At 47.9% G+C, this 20,554-nt stretch overlaps 1 protein-coding gene across 1 annotated transcript in view; it reads right to left on the bottom strand.

Annotated features, from left to right (window-relative positions):
* Positions 1 to 313: 313 nt before the first annotated feature.
* Positions 314 to 20,554, bottom strand: part of LOC308227350 (S-adenosyl-L-methionine-dependent tRNA 4-demethylwyosine synthase TYW1-like) — a gene marked incomplete at both ends in the record, with an annotated part of 112,272 nt that continues 92,031 nt past the window's right edge. The window contains 1 exon segment of the mRNA XM_080629894.1: positions 314 to 459. Within this exon segment, the coding sequence (XP_080486020.1) occupies positions 314 to 459 (146 nt within the window).

Raw genomic sequence — 20,554 nt, 5'->3', positions numbered from 1 at the left:
CATCAACTCTGGCGCTGGCCATGTCCGATCAATCCCTTCCTTGCACACACAGCTGACCCGCATGTTCTGGCTTTCTGTTGTCTTATTAATTACATGAGGTGGTGGATGCCAAAACAAAAAAGCTGGTTTTAATTCCATGCTGCAACCCAGTTCCAGGCTGCTGAGATAATTAGCAGGTTTTTAATGAACAAGAAGACTACCAGCATGGAGAGAGGAAGGATGCGGAGGGCCGGGAAGCACAATTTGGGTCTGGTTAGGAAAATCACAGTCAAGTTGGAGACTCCCTTCTTCAAGACAACGTTCTGAACCATCGTCAGCACCCGGCGAGACACTGCTGGCTAAGGGGATGCCGCCGGCTCTGCAGAGCAGCGTGACGAGGCGTCTGCTTGGCTGGAGGCCACACCGGCGAGCGAAGCGGCTCCGTCTCGTCGCCATAGCCTGTTGACATCCATCTGGCTCCTGGAAGAAGGGAGGAAGCAGTTTTGGAGCCTGCTTTTTCCCAAGTCTTGGGCAAGCACAGCTGTGAGTCCCATTGACCTGTGGCGACTGGGTTTGCTGGAGCATCATCAGCACTCTACAAGGGCTTCTGCTGGTGGCTTGAGGGTTTCACCCCAAAACACATCTATTCAAATCACTTATAATCTATGTGAACACCTCCGCGTCCTCCTTCAAAATCAATCTGATAGCAAGCACGGATACAATTTCCCAGGCTAACGCTGATGTTAGCTATCAGCTGCAAATTGCTAGGTAAGACATTCCTTGGCAGAGGCTGGTTGGAAATGCTTTTCTAAATAATGAGGTGTATCAGGCAGAGGTGAAATGCCAGCAAAAACAATGTGTCCCCAGAGACTCCAGCCTCCGACCTGAGATGTTGCTTTCCTGTGTGTATCTCAGAGATATGCGGCTGTTGTTCCTTTAATTATTAATCCTTGCATTGACATATTCAATGTTCATGGGCTCCTAAAGGCTGCTCCAACGTAAAAAATGAAGAATAAATTTCCTTCTCTCCCTTAAAACTTGTCTCAATCCCATGACCAATTTTATTGCCGTTCTGCTCTAATTTTAAATATGACGAGAAACATTAAGGCCTTCAATTAAAAGATCTCTTCCTTGAGATACTGGAAAGTGGCCTGAAGTATAGACCACGTGTGATATTTTTCATAGTGATGATGTGTGCTATGTCTGATTTCCAGATCAAACGCCTTGGCGATCAGGCACAGGCTTGGCCAGGCTCGAGCAGCATCTCCTGGCTGTGCAGTATTTGGAAGATCCTTGGCCTTGTTTGTATTTTCAGCCACAGACTCCTGTTTCTGAAATGAACCTTGCATTGACTTTATTCATTTCGGTCAACCTGCAAGTCTATGGTAAGGGGCAAATAAACCTCTGTGTGATTCCACCCTGGATTCTTGGATCTTTTGGCTTTTGACTGTTGAATATTAATCTCTTCTCTTTCCTTTGTAGCGAGCTGGGCCATGGCCATGACACAGCAGGTCTTCCTTCCACAATGAGCTCAAAACTCTTCATTTACCACAATTTCAGTGTTGGGTTTATTGCATGCCATTAGTCATGGTTTGGTTCATTGAAGGTGTTCTCATGTCTTCTTTTCTACAGCAACATAACGTTCTTGCATTTGGACCTGTTTCTGGAGGGCAACAAGCCTCCTGAAAAGCTTGCAGCCAGGGAGATACTTAATCTGGGGCAGAATTCAGTGTTTGCAGGTATTTGCATTACCAAGTGCTGGCAATGCTAGACCCAGCTGATTCTGTGAGGCTGCAGCACTGCTTGGTCAGCAGCTCATTTTACTTCTGGTCAGTTGCTCTTTTCTTTGTGGAAGTGGTGTCACTTTAATTCTGTTTCCAACAAGGATGTTCAAGGATAGCTTCTCGTGACACTGGGGAGAACAGTGGGGTTCTGAGGATGAGATGAAAAGATAGAGCTGGGCATTACGGCGACACGTGAAAAGCACCAATGCAAAGGCACTTCAGGTGAGAGAAGCTGCTAGGCTGGATCAGACCTTTGTTCCATTTACTCTGACAGAGCACCCAGACTCTGCAGCAAGCAGGGACACTGCTTGCCCTTTCACGAGGCATCTCTCTTATTGACACCAGCTCAACCATCCTTCCCCAAATCCTTGGGTCTGATTGCAGCTGGGCAGGGTGCGAAGGGCACAAAGGCTGGGAAATCATATGCAGTTCAAGCAGTGGGGTGGCAGAAAGCCCATCAGTCAGATACAGAGCTGTGCAGGATCTTGTCCAAAATCCACATCACATTGCTGTTAAATTCCTTCCCAAACCTAAATGGTGAGGAAGGCCAGGGATGGCTGAACACACAGATGAGCTGACTCTTCTGCTCTCAAGCCAAAGTGTTAACTTTTGTCATTAGTGTGCGGTTTCAATGCATGAGGATATATCTTGCTTCTCTACATCACATTCTGTGGAGGAGAAACCACCTTCTCACTTGTGTAGGCTTTGAGGCTAGAAGACCCCATTGCTGCTTCTGTCATTCAGTGTTTCTCACAGCACAGACTAAAGAGTTTCATTGATATAACAAATTGCTACAGAGCAGCCATGCTGGCTGGAGACCTTAACTCTGATTTAATTAATTCATAATCCAAGGAGACTTCTGTACGAAAACCCTTTTTCTGCTGACATGGAAGCAAGATTCAGTATATCTGCTCTGGGCAGACAATGGACTCTCAAAGTGCGATATTGTGTAAGGCCAAGAATATAGCCATATGCATTTGCAATTAATCACACAAATTACAGCCCTTTAATAAAGATGAAAAGCAAAGAGAATAAAACATGCTGGAAACCTGTAGGCAGAGTTTTGGTCTCCTGAATTCAAATGCAAAGCTTTGAAAAACCTTGTTTGCTTTCACCAAGTGTCACAAGGGATTATTTAGAACTTCAAAAAGAATTTGGAAACAAACAAAAAAGCTAGTGAAACATGGATGATTAATCCACTTTTCTATATCTGCCCCCAAAGTCTCCTTTTGCTGACTTTCTAAATCCTACTTGGACATTGATGACCAAGACCAGACCATGGAGAAAGTTCTTACCTATCTCACAAAATAAAGGGGTACTTAACTAATTTAATCATGATTTTTTTACCCCGATTTGCAAATGAAACTAGATTCATGCCATGTGGATGTGCATGTGTCCATCTGTCTCAGTGGCTTCTGCATTCCTGGAGGCAAGTTAGCAATAGGGTTGTGCCCAGCCAAAGAAAGCCTTTAGCCTGACCCTGTCCAAGGAGAAGCCTTTGAAAAGCTGCAAATCTGGCAAAAATACTTCATCCAGGCTTGCAAGACAGAAATCAGCAGAACACTAAGCTTTACTAGGACTAGTGCAAGGGGATAGGGTGAAGATCCATAAAACCCCAGTGTCTGTGCTCCAGCTAATGACTGTTCACAACTGAAAACAAAATAAAGGGATTTTTTGTTTCCACAATTAGTGGGTGATGTTTTGTGCAAGACACACTGACAGCAAGGTATAAGCAGAATCCAGGGAAGGACTGCACGTGTGTAAATGATGGGAATCACTACTTCCACTGGCAAACAGTTTGAAAGGAAAATGTGAAGGAGACCTAAATCATCCTGCTTCAGGACATAAATCACCTTCTAACAGTAGAAGAGAAGAAATCTTATTGATAGGCTGGTTTAAGTTTTCAAAATGTAAAAGAAAAAGATTGGAAGCTGTTTGCTGACAGTTTCAATAACTGCTGCTCATTTTACGGCTATGCCTAGCTTGAGTCTAAGGAAAAGCCAAGATCCTAGAGCCAGTGCATCCACTCAGTTAACTACCTGTCCTTCTTCACTAAAATACTTTTGCATATATTGGCCAATTCAAACTCAATTTCACACCACAGCAGAGACCTCAATGATCTGCACTTCCAGCAAGTTTCATGACAAGAGGGTGGATAAGCAAGAAAGCCCAAAATTATGTCCCTAAGAGGAAGAGGCAAGTTCAACTCTGTCATATGCAAGACATCTCCTGTCCAACCCATCAGCAAACACAGCTCTGAACCAGCAGCAGCATATGGTGCCACCTGCCCTGCCAAACTAGTGGGGGACAAGGGAATGAGCTGGGATTACTGGATAAAGAGTTTAAAGCTTTAATTCCATAGGAAAGCAGGTCTTGACGATTCTGCTGTCCTCAGTTATTTGGCTGATTTTTTTGCCTTCGACTGAGTTGGAAAATTTCAAGTTCTCTTAAATCAGGAAAACATTCAAATAAAACCCACCAAGGCTTGGTCCATGCAATCTGTTCTGCTCCTGAGCATGACCTCTCTGCACAACACCTTCAGAACTGGATGGATTTGCAGGGCTCATCCATCACGACAATTCCCACCTGCCAACCTGTGCTGTGGCTATAATGCGATCCCCATCTCTTTATCACTCAAAGCTAGGCTTTGCCTACCAGAGGGGAAAGCCAAAGAGAATCTCTGCAAAGAGCACATAATATTTTACCCCTCATGCATGTTTCATACGTTTGTTGTCAGGTCATTTTGTTCTCTTTTGCTCTCTTAGGAGGACACAGAGCGCACCCACATGTACCATGAAGCAAGCCAAGACTGGTTTCATTACAAGACCTTAACACCTACCTGCCCATTCACATGGTTTTAGCATGTGCTGTTTTACCAGCATTCCATTCAGTGTGGCCAAACCCAGCTCTTGAGCAGTTCACACCCAACACCAGGAACCCTGTCCTGGGGCCACGAGTCCTGCTGGGTGGCCCTGGGGACGCCACTGTGGACCCAGCCTGGCACAGACAATGTGAACCTTCAACAATGGGCATCAAGCCTAGCTCTTGGGAGACCAGTTTCTGGAATAAAAGGGGGCTCAGCTATTTGCACCTGGCTGCAGCACCTGCTCAGGAATTAAGAGTCCTCCTCCACCAGCACCAGAACCCAGTCTCAGCATCCTATGCTGGCTATGTGAAAGCCTTCTCAGAAAGGGTAAGAAAGTTTGACTCCCTTCTTTCTAAGAGAAGACAAACACATCCCAGCAAGCAGAGGGTCTCTCAAGCACTTTCCAGCCTCTCCATGCTTACTCTCTGCTGTGATTTTGGGTGGATACTGGCATGGTGTGTGTTGCAGCAAAGGATGCTGTGCCTCTGGGCTGCTGCCTGCCCCACAAAACTCTGCCTGGGATTTCAAGATCCACAGTGTGCTTGCAGCCACTAACTGGGTTTTTATGGGCTCCTGCTCTGCTCTCATGTGAGCAACTCCGAGCACTCAGCAAAAGCCTCATTAAGCAATTCTCTGAAGTGGTGCTATTATTACGAACACGCTAAGCAGAACCTAACACTACCAAATTGTGTAACTGCATCCAACCGCACACTGCGCAACCTGTGTTTGCTCAGTGTGAAGCCGGCACACAAGTGTGCGCAGGAGAAAAAGCAGAAGGAGGAGGGAAGGTTTTAACCCATGCTTGAATATTTACATCGCATACAGAGCCGAGGCATTTGCTTAAAACAAAAGCACCAGCGAACAATGCCAAACTGTGTGTTTGCAGCTGGGGGAATTTGTCTTCCCCCACTTGCTCCAAGCAGAAGCTGCAGGACCAGGAGTGAAGTCTCTGCTGCCAGGATGCTGCCAGGAGCAGCGTGGCTGCTTACCTTGGTTTCCTGTCTCCATGGCAATGGTTCTGCGTCATCCTTTTAGCACAGCAATCTCAACCTATGCTAAATCTGGCCTCATTTTGGGATCCCAGGGTAGAAACCAGTGCAGCAAGTTATCCTCACTGTTGCGTGCTGGGTGGAAGGTGCTGTCCCACCAGGATGGCCATCACATCAAATGCACAGTGCTGAGCTGCCTGTCCAGGTTCAGCACTCACAGACAGCAGGGATAGACCAGCCCTGCTGCTCAAGGTGGTCTGCAGTGCCCAGTGGAGGGGCTGCAAAGCCACTTCCAGATTCATTTACCTTTACCCCACAGCATGGTGGGTGAGCCAAGCAGAGAAGTTTTGTCACCCTGCACCTTGCCCCCAGCAGTTTCAGGCTGCTTTTGGTGCAGATCTGAACCCTAGGAAAGGGACAGTTCCAACTGGTGTTTCCTCTACCACACAAAAATAAACCTCAAACTCAAAGGAAAAGCACCAGGGGCCTGCCTGACTTACACACCAAGGAAAGCCCAGAGGCTGTTTGATGGGCTGTGCCTTGCAATGACCTCAGGACACTCATGCAGCCTCATCCCCAGGGCTCTGCCTGGTACTGCTCAGAACAGGGCTGGGTCTCTCCAGCTCTAGCATCTACCAGGAGGTGCAGAGGGCTCAGAAAGTGTGAGGCAGCAACAGAGATGGAATGGTGCACCCTCATTTGTTCCCTGGCATGCAGTCAGATGTGGCATTCATGCTCCTCTGCCTCAATTCATCTGTTAATGCAGTCCCCAGCAGAGAGGAAATGTCCTGAGTGTCTGCTTGGGAAAGAAAAAAGAGATGAGAAAGAAAGTTAAACCCACAAGGCTGGGAGGAAGAGCTTATTGAGGGGTCTTGAGAGGAGAGAAGAAAGAGAAATGTGTTGGGTTTATTTGAAGCAGGTATTAGTGACTGCTCTGGCTGCCCTATCCACCCCTGGGCTGCTGCTGCCCCACACCTGTGTCTTTACCGAAATCACCTCCCCCTCAATCACCAGAGAGAATCTTCTGAATGCATTTTAGGTTAGAATTAAAGAGTAAGAGATTCTCCTTCCTAAATCGTCATTTTGTGTTAATCCTGTATTTATACTAAATGTGAATGAATCAAATAATTGAAGGACTAGGACAACAAGAAATATCAGCATACAGGGCTTCCCATTAGTGTACGTGGGATTGCAGCAACTCAATTCTGCCCTGGAGTGCAAAGATTAACCCTTCATGTGCCTTTAACCCCCTCATCAGGCTCCTGGGAAACCTCTTTTTTGTTTGCCCCTAACCAGCTATCACCTATGCTGGAGAAAAGGCACAAAGAGAGCAGCCTGTGGACCCCCAAGCACTCTTTTTTGGGGTGAAGAAGGAATTGAATGGTGCTGGTGGGTCCTGAATGCGAGCAGATGAAGCAATAGGATGGAAATAAACTTGAATGACCTGGGGAGAACAGGCAGATGACATGGAGCCCCAATGCTTAGCTGCTGACCTTAACATCACAGAATGATTCGGGCTGAAAGGGACCTTAAAGCTCATCCATTTCCAACCCCTGGTTCCAACTATGGGCAGGGACACTTGCGACCACGAGGTTCAGCAGAGATGAGGAAAAGCAGAGGGGACAGCGCAGAGACATCGCGATTCCCGACATCTCCCGACCCCCGAAGCCCCAGCAGCCCTTGCGAGAGAGCGGCTGACGTGACAGGGGGCGTTCCCGCGGGAACGGCGACCGCACCCCTGCCCCTTGCCTTGAAAGAGCCTCTGAGAGGGCAGTGACCAGGCGCAGGGAGGAACAAGCAGGTGGTGGTGCGAACCCTGTTGCTGGTGTCCCAGACTGCTGACCAATATGGTCGCCTCCAGAAGGAGGGCTTGCAGTAAGGAGACTGTAGCAACTCAGAGACCCTGTCCCAAACCGTGGCTGTTCAGGTCTCTGGCTGCAGGGAGTGCCAGAGCCTGCTGCTGCCGAGGGAGGGAGGCCAGCATTCCACCTGTGTGAGGTGTGAGCAGGTAGAAGATCTGCTTAGCTTGGTGGCAGAACTTAAGGAGGAGGTTGAGATGCTCAGGACCATCAGGGACTGTGAAAGGGAGATCGACTGGTGGAGTAACTCCCTAGCATGTCAGCAGGAACGGTTCCAGGGAGATACCCCCCAAAAGGGGATGGACCCCCTGCCCTCTCAGACAGAGGGGGATGACCCGAGACAGCCCCTGCCCTGTAGCTGTCGCACAGAAGTAAGGGACCAAAAAGACGATGAGGGCTGGAAGCGAGTTCCAGTTCGGAGTCGTGGGCAACCCTCCTCCCTTCCTGCCCTGCTTCCCCAGGTGCCCCTCAGTAATAGGTTTGAGGCCCTGGATCTTGATGGAGAGGTAGGTGAGGATGTGGTGCAAGGCCAGACTACAAGGTCACATAGGAAAAGGCGGTCGACTTCACACCTCAAGACTGCCTCTGATAAGAAAGAAAGAAAGGTCATTGTCGTAGGCGATTCCCTTCTGAGAGGAACAGAGGGCCCGATATGCAGAGTTGACCCTCATCATAGGGAAGTGTGTAGTCTGCCTGGAGCCCGGATCAGGGATATCACCAGGGCGCTCCCCAGCCTGGTGCACCCCACAGACTACTACCCGCTGCTGGTCTTCCAGACAGGTGGGGGGGAAGCTGCTTCCCGCAGTCTGAGGGGGATGAAGAAAGACTACAGGGCCTTGGGGCGGATGGTGAAAGAGTCTGGGGCTCAAGTGATCTTCTCCTCACTTCTTCCATCTTCCAGTGATGATGTGGGACTGAATGGGAAAATTCAGTCCGTAAACAATTGGCTACGAGACTGGTGCTTTAGGCAGGGCTTTGGGTTCTTTGATAACGGCTGGTTTTATAAGGCTCCAGTCCAGATGATGGCACATGGGAAAGGTTTATCTCACAGAGGCAGAAGGATGCTGGGGCATGAATTAGCAGGGCTCATTTGGAGAGCTTTAAACTAGATTCGAAGGGGGATGGGGTTGTAACTGGGCTTGCCCCAGTGGGGCAGCACTCTAGGATTGATGAAGACTGGGAGGCCTCCTATAATCCTAGGGTGAAATCGGTGAGCTCAGCTCCCTCCTTGAAATGCCTGTACACCAATGTGTGCAGCATGGGAAATAAGCAGGAGGAGTTGGAGACCTGTGTTAAGTCAGGAGATTATGATCTGGTGGCAATTACAGAGACGTGGTGGGACAGCTCACATGACTGGAATATACTCATGGAGGGCTATGTCCTTTTCAGGAAAGACAGGCCAGCCAGGCGGGGTGGTGGGGTTGCTCTTTATGTGCAAGAGCAGCTGCAATGTACTGAGCTCTGTCCAGGAACAGGGGATGAGCGAGTTGAGAGTCTGTGGGTGAGAATTAAGGGGCAGGCTGGCAGGGGTGATACTGTTGTGGGTGTCTGTTACAGGCCACCAGATCAGGGTGAGGAAGTTGATGAGGCCTTCTACAGGCAGCTGAGAGCGGCTTCACATTCACAGGCCGTGGTCGTCATGGGGGATTTTAACTTCCCTGATGTTTGCTGGAAGGACTACTCAGCAACCCAGCCACAGTCCAGGAGGTTCCTCCAGTGCATGGATGATAACTTCCTCGTGCAAATGGTGGATGAGCCAACCAGGAGAGGAGCGCTGCTGGATCTCATCCTCACTAACAAGGAGGGTCTGGTCGAAGCAGTAAAGGTTGAGGGCTGCCTTGGTTGCAGCGACCACGAGATGGTGGAATTCAGGAAATCAGGAAATCCCATGGGCAAGGCTGCTTGAAGGTAAAGGGGCCCAAGATAGTTGGTTGACATTCAAGAATTGCTTATTCCGAGCTCAAGAGCAGAGCATCCCGACACGTAGGAAGTCAAGGAAGAGGGCCAGGAGACCTGCGTGGCTAAATAAGGAACTGCTGGGTATGCTCAAGTGGAAGAGGAGAGTTTACAGGTCATGGAAGGAGGGGCTGGCCACTTGGGAGGAATATAAGGCTGCTGCTAGAGGATGTAGGAAGGCAGCTAGGATGGCTAAGGCCTCCTTAGAATTAAATCTGGCGAGAGGGGTCAAGGACAGCAGAAAGAGCTTTTTCAAATACATGGCTGATAAAACTAACACCAGAGGCAAGGTAGGCCTGAACGGGATGGGTGCCCTGATGACAGAAGATACAGAGATGGCAGAGTTATTGAATGCCTTCTTTGTCTCAGTCTACTCTGCCGGAGGCAGTCCTGAAGAGCCCTGTGCTCCTGAGACCTCAGATGAAGTCAGGTCACTGGAGCAGTTTGCCTTAGTCGATGAGGAATGGGTTAGAGACCAGTTGAGCAATCTGGACATCCATAAATCCATGGGTCCAGATAGGATGCACCCGCGGGTGCTGAGGGAACTGGCGGAAGTCATTGCTAGACCACTCTCCATCATCTTTACCAAGTCTTGGGAAACGGGAGAGGTGCCTGAGGACTGGAGGAAAGCAAATGTCACTCCAGTCTTCAAAAAGGGCAAGAAGGAGGACCCGGGTAACTATAGACCAGTCAGCCTCACCTCCATCCCTGGGAAAGTGATGGAGCACCTTATCCTTGGTGCCATCTTAAGGCATATCAAGGATAAGAGGGTTATGAGGGGCAGTCAACATGGCTTTACCAAGGGGAAGTCATGCTTGACCAACCTCATAGCCTTTTATGAGGAAATAACATTGTGGATGGATGATGGCAGAGCGGTGGATGTGGTCTACCTTGACTTCAGCAAAGCATTTGACACAGTCTCCCACAGCATCCTCATAGCTAAATTGAGGAAGTGTGGTCTGGATGATCAGGTAGTGAGGTGGACCGCGAACTGGCTGAAGAACAGAAGCCAGAGAGTTGTAGTCTATGGGGCGGAGTCTAAATGGAGGTCTGTATCTAGTGGAGTGCCTCAAGGGTCAGTATTGGGACCAGTATTATTTAATATATTCATCAATGATTTAGATGAGGGAATTGAGTGTACTGTCAGCAAGTTTGCTGATGACACTAAGCTGGGAGGAGTGGCTGACACACCAGAAGGCTGTGCTGCCATCCAGCGGGACCTGGACAGGCTGGAGAGTTGGGCAGGGAGAAACTTGATGAAATATAACAAGGGAAAGTGTAGAGTCCTGCATCTGGGCAGGAACAACCCCAGGTTCCAGTATAGGTTGGGGAACAACCTGTTAGAGAGTAGTGTAGGGGAGAGGGACCTGGGGGTCCTAGTGGATGGCAGGATGACCATGAGCCAACACTGTGCCCTTGTGGCCAAGAAGGCCAATGGCATCCTGGGGTGTATTAGAAGGGGGGTGGTCAGTAGGTCGAGAGAGGTCCTCCTTCCCCTCTACTCGGCCCTGGTGAGACCGCATCTGGAATATTGTGTCCAGTTCTGGGCCCCTCAGTTCAAGAAGGACAGGGACCTGCTGGAGAGAGTCCAGCGCAGGGCAACTAAGATGATGAAGGGAGTGGAGCATCTCCCTTATGAGGAAAGGCTGAGGGAGCTGGGTCTCTATAGTTTGGAGAAGAGGAGACTGAGGGGTGACCTTATTAGTGTATATAAATATATAAAGGGGGAGTGTCACGAGGACGGAGCCAGGCTCTTCTCAGTGGCAAACAATGATAGGATAAGGGGTAATGGGTACAAACTGGAACACAAGAGGTTCCACTTAAACTTGAGAAGAAACTTCTTCTCAGTGAGGGTGACAGAACACTGGAACAGGCTGCCCAGGGAGGTCGTGGAGTCTCCTTCTCTGGAGACATTCAAAACCCGCCTGGACACATTCCTGTGTAGCCTTATCTAGGTGTTCCTGCTCCGGCAAGGGGATTGGACTAGATGATCTTTTGAGGTCCCTTCCAATCTCTAACATACTGTGATACTGTGATACCTTCTACTAGAGCAGGCTGCTCCAAGCCTCGTCCAACCTGGCCTTCATGAGGCAGCCACGGCTTCTCTGGGCATGCACAACCATCCATCTGCAACCTTTTGGCCATGCTGCAGACACCCAGGATCTCCTTGGGGATAGTGGGTGTAAGAGGACCTGTTCTGCAAGAGAGATGCCTTTGAACATATTTTGGCTCATGGTTTTGGTAGAGGAGATGGGTGGTCAGAAGAGACCATCCAAGGACAGACAGCTCTTGCTATGGAGCCAGGCAGGTTGGCTGGGCAGAGGACCTCACAGAAGGGACCTTCACGATGAAGCCCTTCCAGCCTGGTCCTAGATAGCCAGAGCAACCATCCATAGCTGGGAGTGGAACCCTGAAAAAACGTGTGAAAGGATGCTAAGGAAAAAGGGATGCTGGAAGTATTGGGGGTGACAGGGCACAGGGTCAGCATGGTGGTAATAAGGCGGGGCAGGGGGGAACCCAGATGATGACCTGTTACTGGATATGTGGTCAGCCAAAGGTCTTCCTTTCCAGCCTGCTCCCATCACACAGGCTTAGCCAAAATACTCAAGACTGGCTCATCTGAACCACATCCTTAGGGCCATCACACAGGAGTTGGGAGAGGGCCTGGGAACTTTTTTCCAGATAGATTTACAGGCCCATGTAGGAGCATCCCCAGTGCATGAGCACATCTTTCCATGCAGGAAATCCCTAGCTTGAAGGGCACTTAGGTATAATGCCCTGGCCTTTACACAAGCAAAGACACCGGGTCCCGCTATGCTCCCCTCCTCGAAGTATTATCTAAGGAGACATCTGTAGACAACCCTTTCAAACACCTCCTCCCTTAGAGGCATTTTTCCACCCGTGGTTGTTCAGTGAGTGACTAGAAGCCTCAGGATTTTGCCCACAATTAATATAAAGCAGGTGCAGGAGCAAGTTCCAGCTCAATTACTCCTTTACAGCTCCTGGCAGCTCCAGAAGCAGCCTGGCTTGCACAGTGCAGGACTGTGATGTGCTAAAAACGAAACCTCATTCCTAGGGGGCTTATTTGGATTGCAGGAATCTTCAAGTTCAAAGGAAATGAGGCAGCACAAGTACTGCCAGGGTACCTGCCACAGGGCCATCACACCAGTGCAATGCTGCACTGCAGAGATGGGAACTTGCACAGTAACCCCTTGATCTACAGGAAGCTTGTTTCCCAGGTTGAACTGACAGTGGAAGCTTCTGGGCATCAGTCCCACTCCAGTTTCCCATAAAACTACTACTAATAGTAATGATCACATTATTATTGTTATTTTTATAGCCACACTCTGTATCAATTCCTTACTGGTATCACTGTAACATGGTAACTGCTACTTGAGGCACACACTGACAGCACAGAGGGACTCTGTGTTACCTGTCCATGATGCAATTAAGCATCAAAAAAGGCTTCTCTGACTCTCCAACCTTGTCGTCCTGCTGGCACCAGCTAGTGAAGTCCTCCAAGTGTGAGCACAAATGCTTTCTACATGCAAAAAAGCCCCAAATCCTGGCTGAGGTTTGTCCATGTTTCCTCGTGGATCACGCAGTGCTCTCTCGTGCACTTTCACGTGAGAGAGGTTTCAGGTTTGCAACAAAGTCCCTCTCTCCAAACATAATTTCAATGCCAATTCATTCAATGATTCACTTAAATTTAATAATAATAATAATAATCCAAAGGGTTGGGGTTTTTTGGGAGCACAATCCATTTAAGATGGGATCTGCTCCAAAATTATTATCAGCTATTCACCATTAAAAAAAAATCTATGTCATAATATCCCTCAGATGACTGATGGCGTTACAGGTGCTGATAAAGCATTAGACATGACGTAACACATTTCTATTAAAGGAACAAAGTCAAGTTCAAATTAAAGTCCTGCCTGATCAGTCAGAAATACAAGAAATAAAAAAAACCCAGAAATACAAGTGTATATAAATATATAAAGGGGGAGTGTCACGAGGATGGAGCCAGGCTCTTCTCAGTGGCAAACAATGATAGGATAAGGGGTAATGGGTACAAACTGGAACACAAGAGGTTCCACTTAAACTTGAGAAGAAACTTCTTCTCAGTGAGGGTGACAGAACACTGGAACAGGCTGCCCAGGGGGGTTGTGGAGTCTCCTTCTCTGGAGACATTCAAAACCCGCCTGGACACATTCCTGTGTAGCCTTATCTAGGTGTTCCTGCTCTGGCAGGGGGATTGGACTAGATGATCTTTTGAGGTCCCTTCCAATCTCTAACATACTGTGATACAAGCAAACAAACCCTGCTTCAGTACAACTGCTCTTGACTTCATCAAAGTGATGCAATTTCTTTTCAAATACATATAATTTCCTTTTCAATTATCTTAGGACTGGAGAGGGCACAGTGTCAAAATCCAGATTGAAATGATCGAGTGCTAACAGCGATGGCAAGACCTTTATCAGCTGGGGCTGTCTTTCAGCTGAGAGCATCCCTCCAGGAGTGGAGATTGGCAAGGACCTGTGCCCTGTTGCTACCTGGGCTCTTTCCCAGCACCCCGAAATCTCCTCAACACCCACATCTGGCTGAAAAACTACCCCTGGAAAAGCCTCAGGGTAGTGGGGGAAGAACCCCAGAGCATTTCTTGCCTGACTCTAGGAATCTTCTCTGGTATCTGGAGTTAGCAGCAAGAAGTTCCAGGGATGTTTGGGCTTGGCAGCACGCTGTCAGTTACAGTCCAGGATATAAAGTGTAATGAGCCAAAGTGATCATGACTATTTGATGGGATGGAGGTATAAAAGAAGAGTGAGCAACCAGCCTGCTCAGCTCGCTGAAGCACTTAATGCTGTGAGGAAATAATTAGCACCTAAAATGAAAAGGAACCAGCATCTGAAGATGCCAGGAGAGTTAGAAAACTTGCCATGGAAAGTCCAGGTAAACAGAAATAAAGGTGCAAGAAGAGTTATTAAGCAACATTTTCAAAAGTGGTTTAGGAAGCCTGAATTCAATTTTATGGAGGACTTTAATTTCCAAGGGCTGCCAATGAGGTCTGAGCTATAGGACCTGAAGAATATTTAAACACCTCAAACACAGCCCTGACCTCAGGGGCTGGAAGTCACTCACTATGAAGAAGTCCCTCGGTGTGACTAGCATCTTTAAAAGCCTCTGGCCAGACTAATGCAGATCAATTCCACCTCTGTCCCAGCAGCCTCAGCCATTTCAGAAATGAGATTTAGGACAGCCTGAAAAATTTGTCCAAAATCCCATTTCTACAAGCAAACATCACTGAGGATTTGGCTCAAGCATCAGTTTGAAAACCACTTCAAGTGGCTCTGAGCCACTAACAGAAGTCCAGCACAGTCTGGGCAGTGGCTGCACTTACAGCTTGTAAATAGAGCCCAGGAACAACAAACAGAGACCCAGAAAGGAATTAAAGATAGGAGGCTGCAGACATGGAGTCGTATAACACGGAAAAGGAAGAGAACAAAGCAATGGCAATGAGGATCCAGCTCCTGCCCAGAGGATGTGTGGGTACAGCATTTATCAGGGACATGGATGTGTGCTATGGGGCAATACCAGTTCATTGCTGACCAGCACATTAATAACAGCAGAGATGCTTAGTGAACACAAAAGGGAGAGATGGCTGGAGACAGCCACTTTGCTACCGTGATTCACAAAACGGGTGCCCAGGGTGTGATCCAAGTGCAGCTCCTTGCTTCAAGACCCATCTGTTATTTCTCCATTGGTAAATCAGCCTCGTAGGAGAGGCTGCCTGATAATGCTGCCTAATTCCCGATAAGGAGGTACAGATAAACCCCTCCAGAGCTGCTGCCTTTCTCCCCCCTTCAGTTAATATCCCTGCTCTCAAAGAAGCTTATTTTGATCCATTTGATCTCCTCTTAGTTGTCCAGCCCAGGACATGGGCAGCTCTAGAAGCACAGGCTCTATATTTCACTCAAAGTTGCATTTTCATCTGTCCATTTTCTCCTCCAAATGATCCACTGGCCCATCAACTCTCAAACACACAAGCACCAATGGGGCATTTTGTACAACAATGTCCATCAGTGGCAGAACCTATCACTCAGCTCTTCCAAAGCCACTTGCAGTCAGCTCAACCCAACACCAGCATCCCCAGGAGCTCCACACCAACCTCCTAAGGGGATGTTCATGGCTGTATCAGCCATGTTTCCTCTTGAACTTGACACCCTAGTGTTAGGCATCCCTGCTCATGGCAGGGCGGTTGGATCTAGAGGATCTTAAGGTCCTTTCCAACACAAACCATCCTATGATTCTATGATTTCAATAGATCAATGCATTTCTCCACCTTGTCCTGGTCCCTGCCAAAGCTTTATTTTCTCATACCAACAATACAAAATTAGTACAGAAGCTGTAGAGGAATGAGACACTTGCACAAGTGTGCTGCTCCGTAAATCCTTGTATGGCTGAGATGTTGGAAGCTGGAGGAAGGAACCAAAGGATGGTTTATTCCATTGCTGTTCAGCTGGTCTCACAACAACTTTCTGTGCAGCTACAAGGCCTCGCTGCCTCCTCCTTTCTGTCTTTGCGATACCAACGAGCCAAACTTAGGGCAAAATGAGAAATATTCCTTCTCCTGGCATTTCCTCAACCGGAGACCCAGAAAACTTATCTTGACACTTCAAGATTTGATCTTCACACTTTTGTGGGTGTTCTGTTGGGAAATTCATGCTGATCCTGGGAGGCCTGAGGTGAGGTATGGACCTGCCAGGTTCTCAACACACACATGAGAAAAAACCACCTCATCTGAGCAGCTCCCAGCCTGTGGTTACAGAGCCAAGACTTCCAGAAACATTATGAGTAAAGCTCAGTCCCACAGGCACCGAGCTCATCAGAGAACCCACCAGCCTCCCCTCTCCTCTACAAAATGTTCTATCCTTACCTGAAGGCAGGAAAAGATTACATCTCAAGTACATAATTCCCATCAGAGGCAGGGATGATGTGGCTGCAGCCCCAAACTGTTGCTCTGGAAATGGTGTTCATGACTCAGCCACGACTTCTGGTGTGAAGCTGGACAAGTCAAAAACCCTCTAAAAACCCACCTGCAAAAGCAGGACAGTTAAGAACCAATTTCTTCCAAGTCTTTGTTATTCTTCTATATTAAAATTGTAAACTGCCATGGTTAGAGATGATTCAGACAATCATACCACCTCTAGGCTTTTCCTTTATAAAAAGGCTGCATGGATACCTCACAACGTCAGAAACTGTGCCTTAAGTGAATGGACGCTACAGTTTGGGATCTTTGAGCAGCCATCTCTTACATCAAAGCTTTTGCATTTAACATACCACTATAAAAAAGCCTCAGAAACAACCTTTAACAACTTGTAAACAGGATGGTAGCACCTGGTAGCCATGGGTGACATGCTGAATTACTTGGGTTGCCCCGTGCTTGAGAATGACAGGTATATCTGGCAATTCTCCTTTGAGAGGTAAAAGGAAAATGTCAAAACACCCCATCTGATCCAGTCTAGCTCTGTTATTAGCATTGCAAAGAAAGTTACCAAATGCATGCAGGTAGCACCAAGATGATTTACATTATTGCTCCTACAATTATTATTAGAGCTCAAAGATCCTTAGGCACAGCAAGACCATTACAGAATAAAATACAGAAGTAAATTGCAGAGGAAGGCAAAATAATTGAAGTAATAAGTGAAAACACATAATGCACAAGAAAATACTGTCATCCAACAGTGACTTTCAGTGCTGTAAAACTGGACGGCTTCCATAAGAGAAAAAACAAGGAGCACCCATTTAGGAGAACCTCCAGAGCACTGAAGTGTTTCTGTGAGCTTTAAAGCAGGCATAAGAAAGCAATTCTGCCTGCACCATTGATTTTGAGGGAAAGCTGGGAAGGAAATGCCAACACAGGGAGATCACAGGTGAGGGAACTTCATCTCTGGGTCTGGGCTAAATAGAGCCAGATGCAGACTGACTCACTCAGCCACAGGGCAGAGCCAAGAGGAATGCAAATGTGCTCCTCCACCCTCCTCCAAATCCAGGGTTCCCACTGGGGTCCCGGCTACAACAAAGGGAACAAGGAATTTAGATCAGATACTATTTAGACTGAGATGAGCTCTTAGGCAGAAGCTCTTCCCTGTGAGGGTGCTGAGGCGCTGGCACAGGGTGCCCAGAGAAGCTGTGGCTGCCCCATCCCTGGCAGTGTTCAAGGCCAGGTTGGACACAGGGGCTTGGAGCAAGCTGCTCCAGTGGAAGGTGTCCCTGCCTGTGGCAGGGGGTTGGAACTGGATGAGCTTTAACTTTAACACAAACTATACCATGGAAATTCTTCCATTGAATTTCCTGAAGCAGCAGCTCAGCCTTGATCATCACAGCACATCCCTGTGCCGTGAGCAGATGCTGAAAACCAGCTTCAGGCTTTGCAATGCCAACCCAAGCAGTGATGACACCAACATCCTCATAGAGGAAAGGTCACCACAGCACCTTACCTTGCTCCAGCATTTCATTCCATCTAAAGCACATGGCCTCAGCAGACCCCAGACTGACCCCAAGCTTGCTCAACAAAAGGTCCCAGCAGCTCAGGAAAAGAGAAATGTCCACAGCAGAGATGGAAGACCGAAGAGCTTGACACGTCATGCCTGCAGCACAAAGTTTGCAGTGGTTACAGATGCAATGAGTCTATAGAGCAAGATGATAAAAAAGGAGAATTAATGAATTGTTGGCCAAGAGCTGTTGGGGACCCACGTGGAGAAAAGTACAATTTTCTCTTCACAGTGAAGGTGTCTCTGAAGAATTACTGCCATTCCCACTAATGTAATTGTATGGCACTTCAAATGATGGGACAAGAGCACCTCATGGTATTTTAAGGATCATGCAGAGCAATTTCTTGTTCTCCTGGGGGATTTGTTCTTCTCCTCCTGTTTCCAAGCAGCAGCAATCACAGCGCTCTGTGTGTCAGAGTTACGCTCATGGATTTTACAACTGCCACAAGAAATCAGAAATAGATGCAGATGTTGGACACCTTTTCCTGAGGGCATTAATGATGAACGTCATCCCCTCTACCTCTGCTGCCCTTAGTGGCGCCGGTGGAGGATAATGAACTACCATGCAAAGAGCACCTGAGAGGAGGTGGGAGGCTGTTTGTGACCAGGTTTTGTTCTTCCCAGCTTCTTTACATCCCTCTACATGAGACTGGAAGGATTTGGTCCTGGGCTTCAGGATGTCCCCTGGACCTCATGAAGAGCAGGCACAGCAATCCCACTTGGTTATACCAGGAAAAGGCAAGCTGTGTTTTAATCACAGCAGGGTTAAGACTGCTGAGGCCACAACAAAACAAGTTGTCTCCCTAGCTGAGTTCAAGCATGACATTAAGTACCTCTTTCAAAGCAGGAAACACTCACATTAGCTTTTGTGTAAGTGTTCTTTCTGATGCATAAGGAGGACCGTGTCTGGTAGGAGATGAAGTTAACATCAAGCAGTCCCTTTTGACTTCAGAAATGCATCCTCAAGTGGTGCCATGGAGGCCCGGCTGTCCTGCATAAGATGTTTCCAGCAGCTTCTTTGCTGGGAAGATAGTTCCTCCCTTTGCTACTGTATACTTCTTTTTAACCTTACACTACATCAGAGCTTTTCCTCTCTTCCTTGGTTTTGTTGGTTGGATTTCAGGGAACTTGACAGCTTGAGGCTATGAGCAAAGCTTTTCTAAGCTTACTGATACGATGCTAAGGGACAGGTCAATATGAGGTTATCATTTCAGCCCTTCCATGCTGGCTGGCCAAATGACAAGGCAGAGGACTCCACATAGTTTCAGGACCTTAAGACCTCTAGGTAGATCTTTGCTTGGTGGCTCTGTTGCTGCTGCTGTCTGCACACTAAAACACAGGCTTGGGCAGATTATGGGCTGGGCTGCATTAGTTTCACAGGTCATTTCTGCAACAGCTTGGATTTCTCAGGATTTGCAGCCTGCACACAAGGACACAGAGCAATGCTGTAAAGGGCTACAGGCACGTTGCCTCTCAGTATGGTGAAGGTGGCAGTGAGAACATATGGGCAGGATTCCTGGAGAACTCACCTCCCAGCCAGGCACCAAAAGAAACCTCAGTGTTTCAAGCAACATCCACCAGCCTCCAATGGGAAGCTCACAGCCACATATTGGATGTGCAGCATGTGCACCACAAGCTTTTGAAAATCTGACCTTTCTGTGTTTAATGGGTTTTTCACAAAGAAATAAAGCAGAGAACAAGGGGAGAACAGTCAGAAGAACTGCTGTGTTTCAAGAAAAGGTATAGAAAATGTTAACTTCCCAAAGCTGCTGGCATTTGCCAAATTGCAGTGGGAAGAATGAAGTGCAGGGTCTAAGCCTGAGTCCTCCTTCCAGCATTACAGTCAGAAACAGATTACTCCTGTTTTCTCACCATTCTCTTTCTGTAGTCGTAATTTCTTTGTTGCTGACGTTTGCCTGTGACTTTAACTGGAATGTTAACTTCAGCAGCTAACACACAGCTCCCAAGACTCTCTGCTATGCTGGGCCTTGAGACTGCTGCAAAAATCCATGTCAGAGGAGTGATGAGCATTATCACCAGGGGCTTTGCATTTTTAATCAAGCAGTAGAGCTCATACTGAAGGGAAAGCTCTGGGCAAGGCACAAATGCAGCCTGCCTGCCTTTGGGGCTTGGATTTTGGAGGTGAGCTTAGTTCCATGGTCATTATTTTTTGCAGAACATGGTGTACCTGCTGCTCTGGAATGGTGGAGCTGATACCTCAAACTCACATCAGGCAAAGCACCAGAACTCACCCATTCTGCAAAGACTACAAGAGGAAACCGTGCCCCACCCAGTGCTCCTGGACTGCTCCAGGCACTCAGCCAGCATTTGCAAACTGAAGGTAAAGATGTGCTATTCCACTGTGCTTTCCTAGAGGAAAAAGGCTGCTGAGGAACTCCATAATAATTAATGTAGTCTCCTAACTCCACTTGCCTCACATCGTTAATATTTACAACCAAGAAAAGACAGGTCATGGAGCACAGCCATGCAGAGACCAGACAACTTGCTCCAGGGATGCTTTCCTGGAGCCACGCTGGGATGCACAAACCAGGAGACAACTGCTCAGCAA

Source organism: Psittacula echo (assembly GCF_963264785.1).
Source record: "Psittacula echo genome assembly, chromosome: 15".
Classification (NCBI taxonomy): Eukaryota; Metazoa; Chordata; class Aves; order Psittaciformes; family Psittacidae; genus Psittacula; species Psittacula echo.
This window is presented reverse-complemented; position numbering and strand designations above follow the sequence as displayed.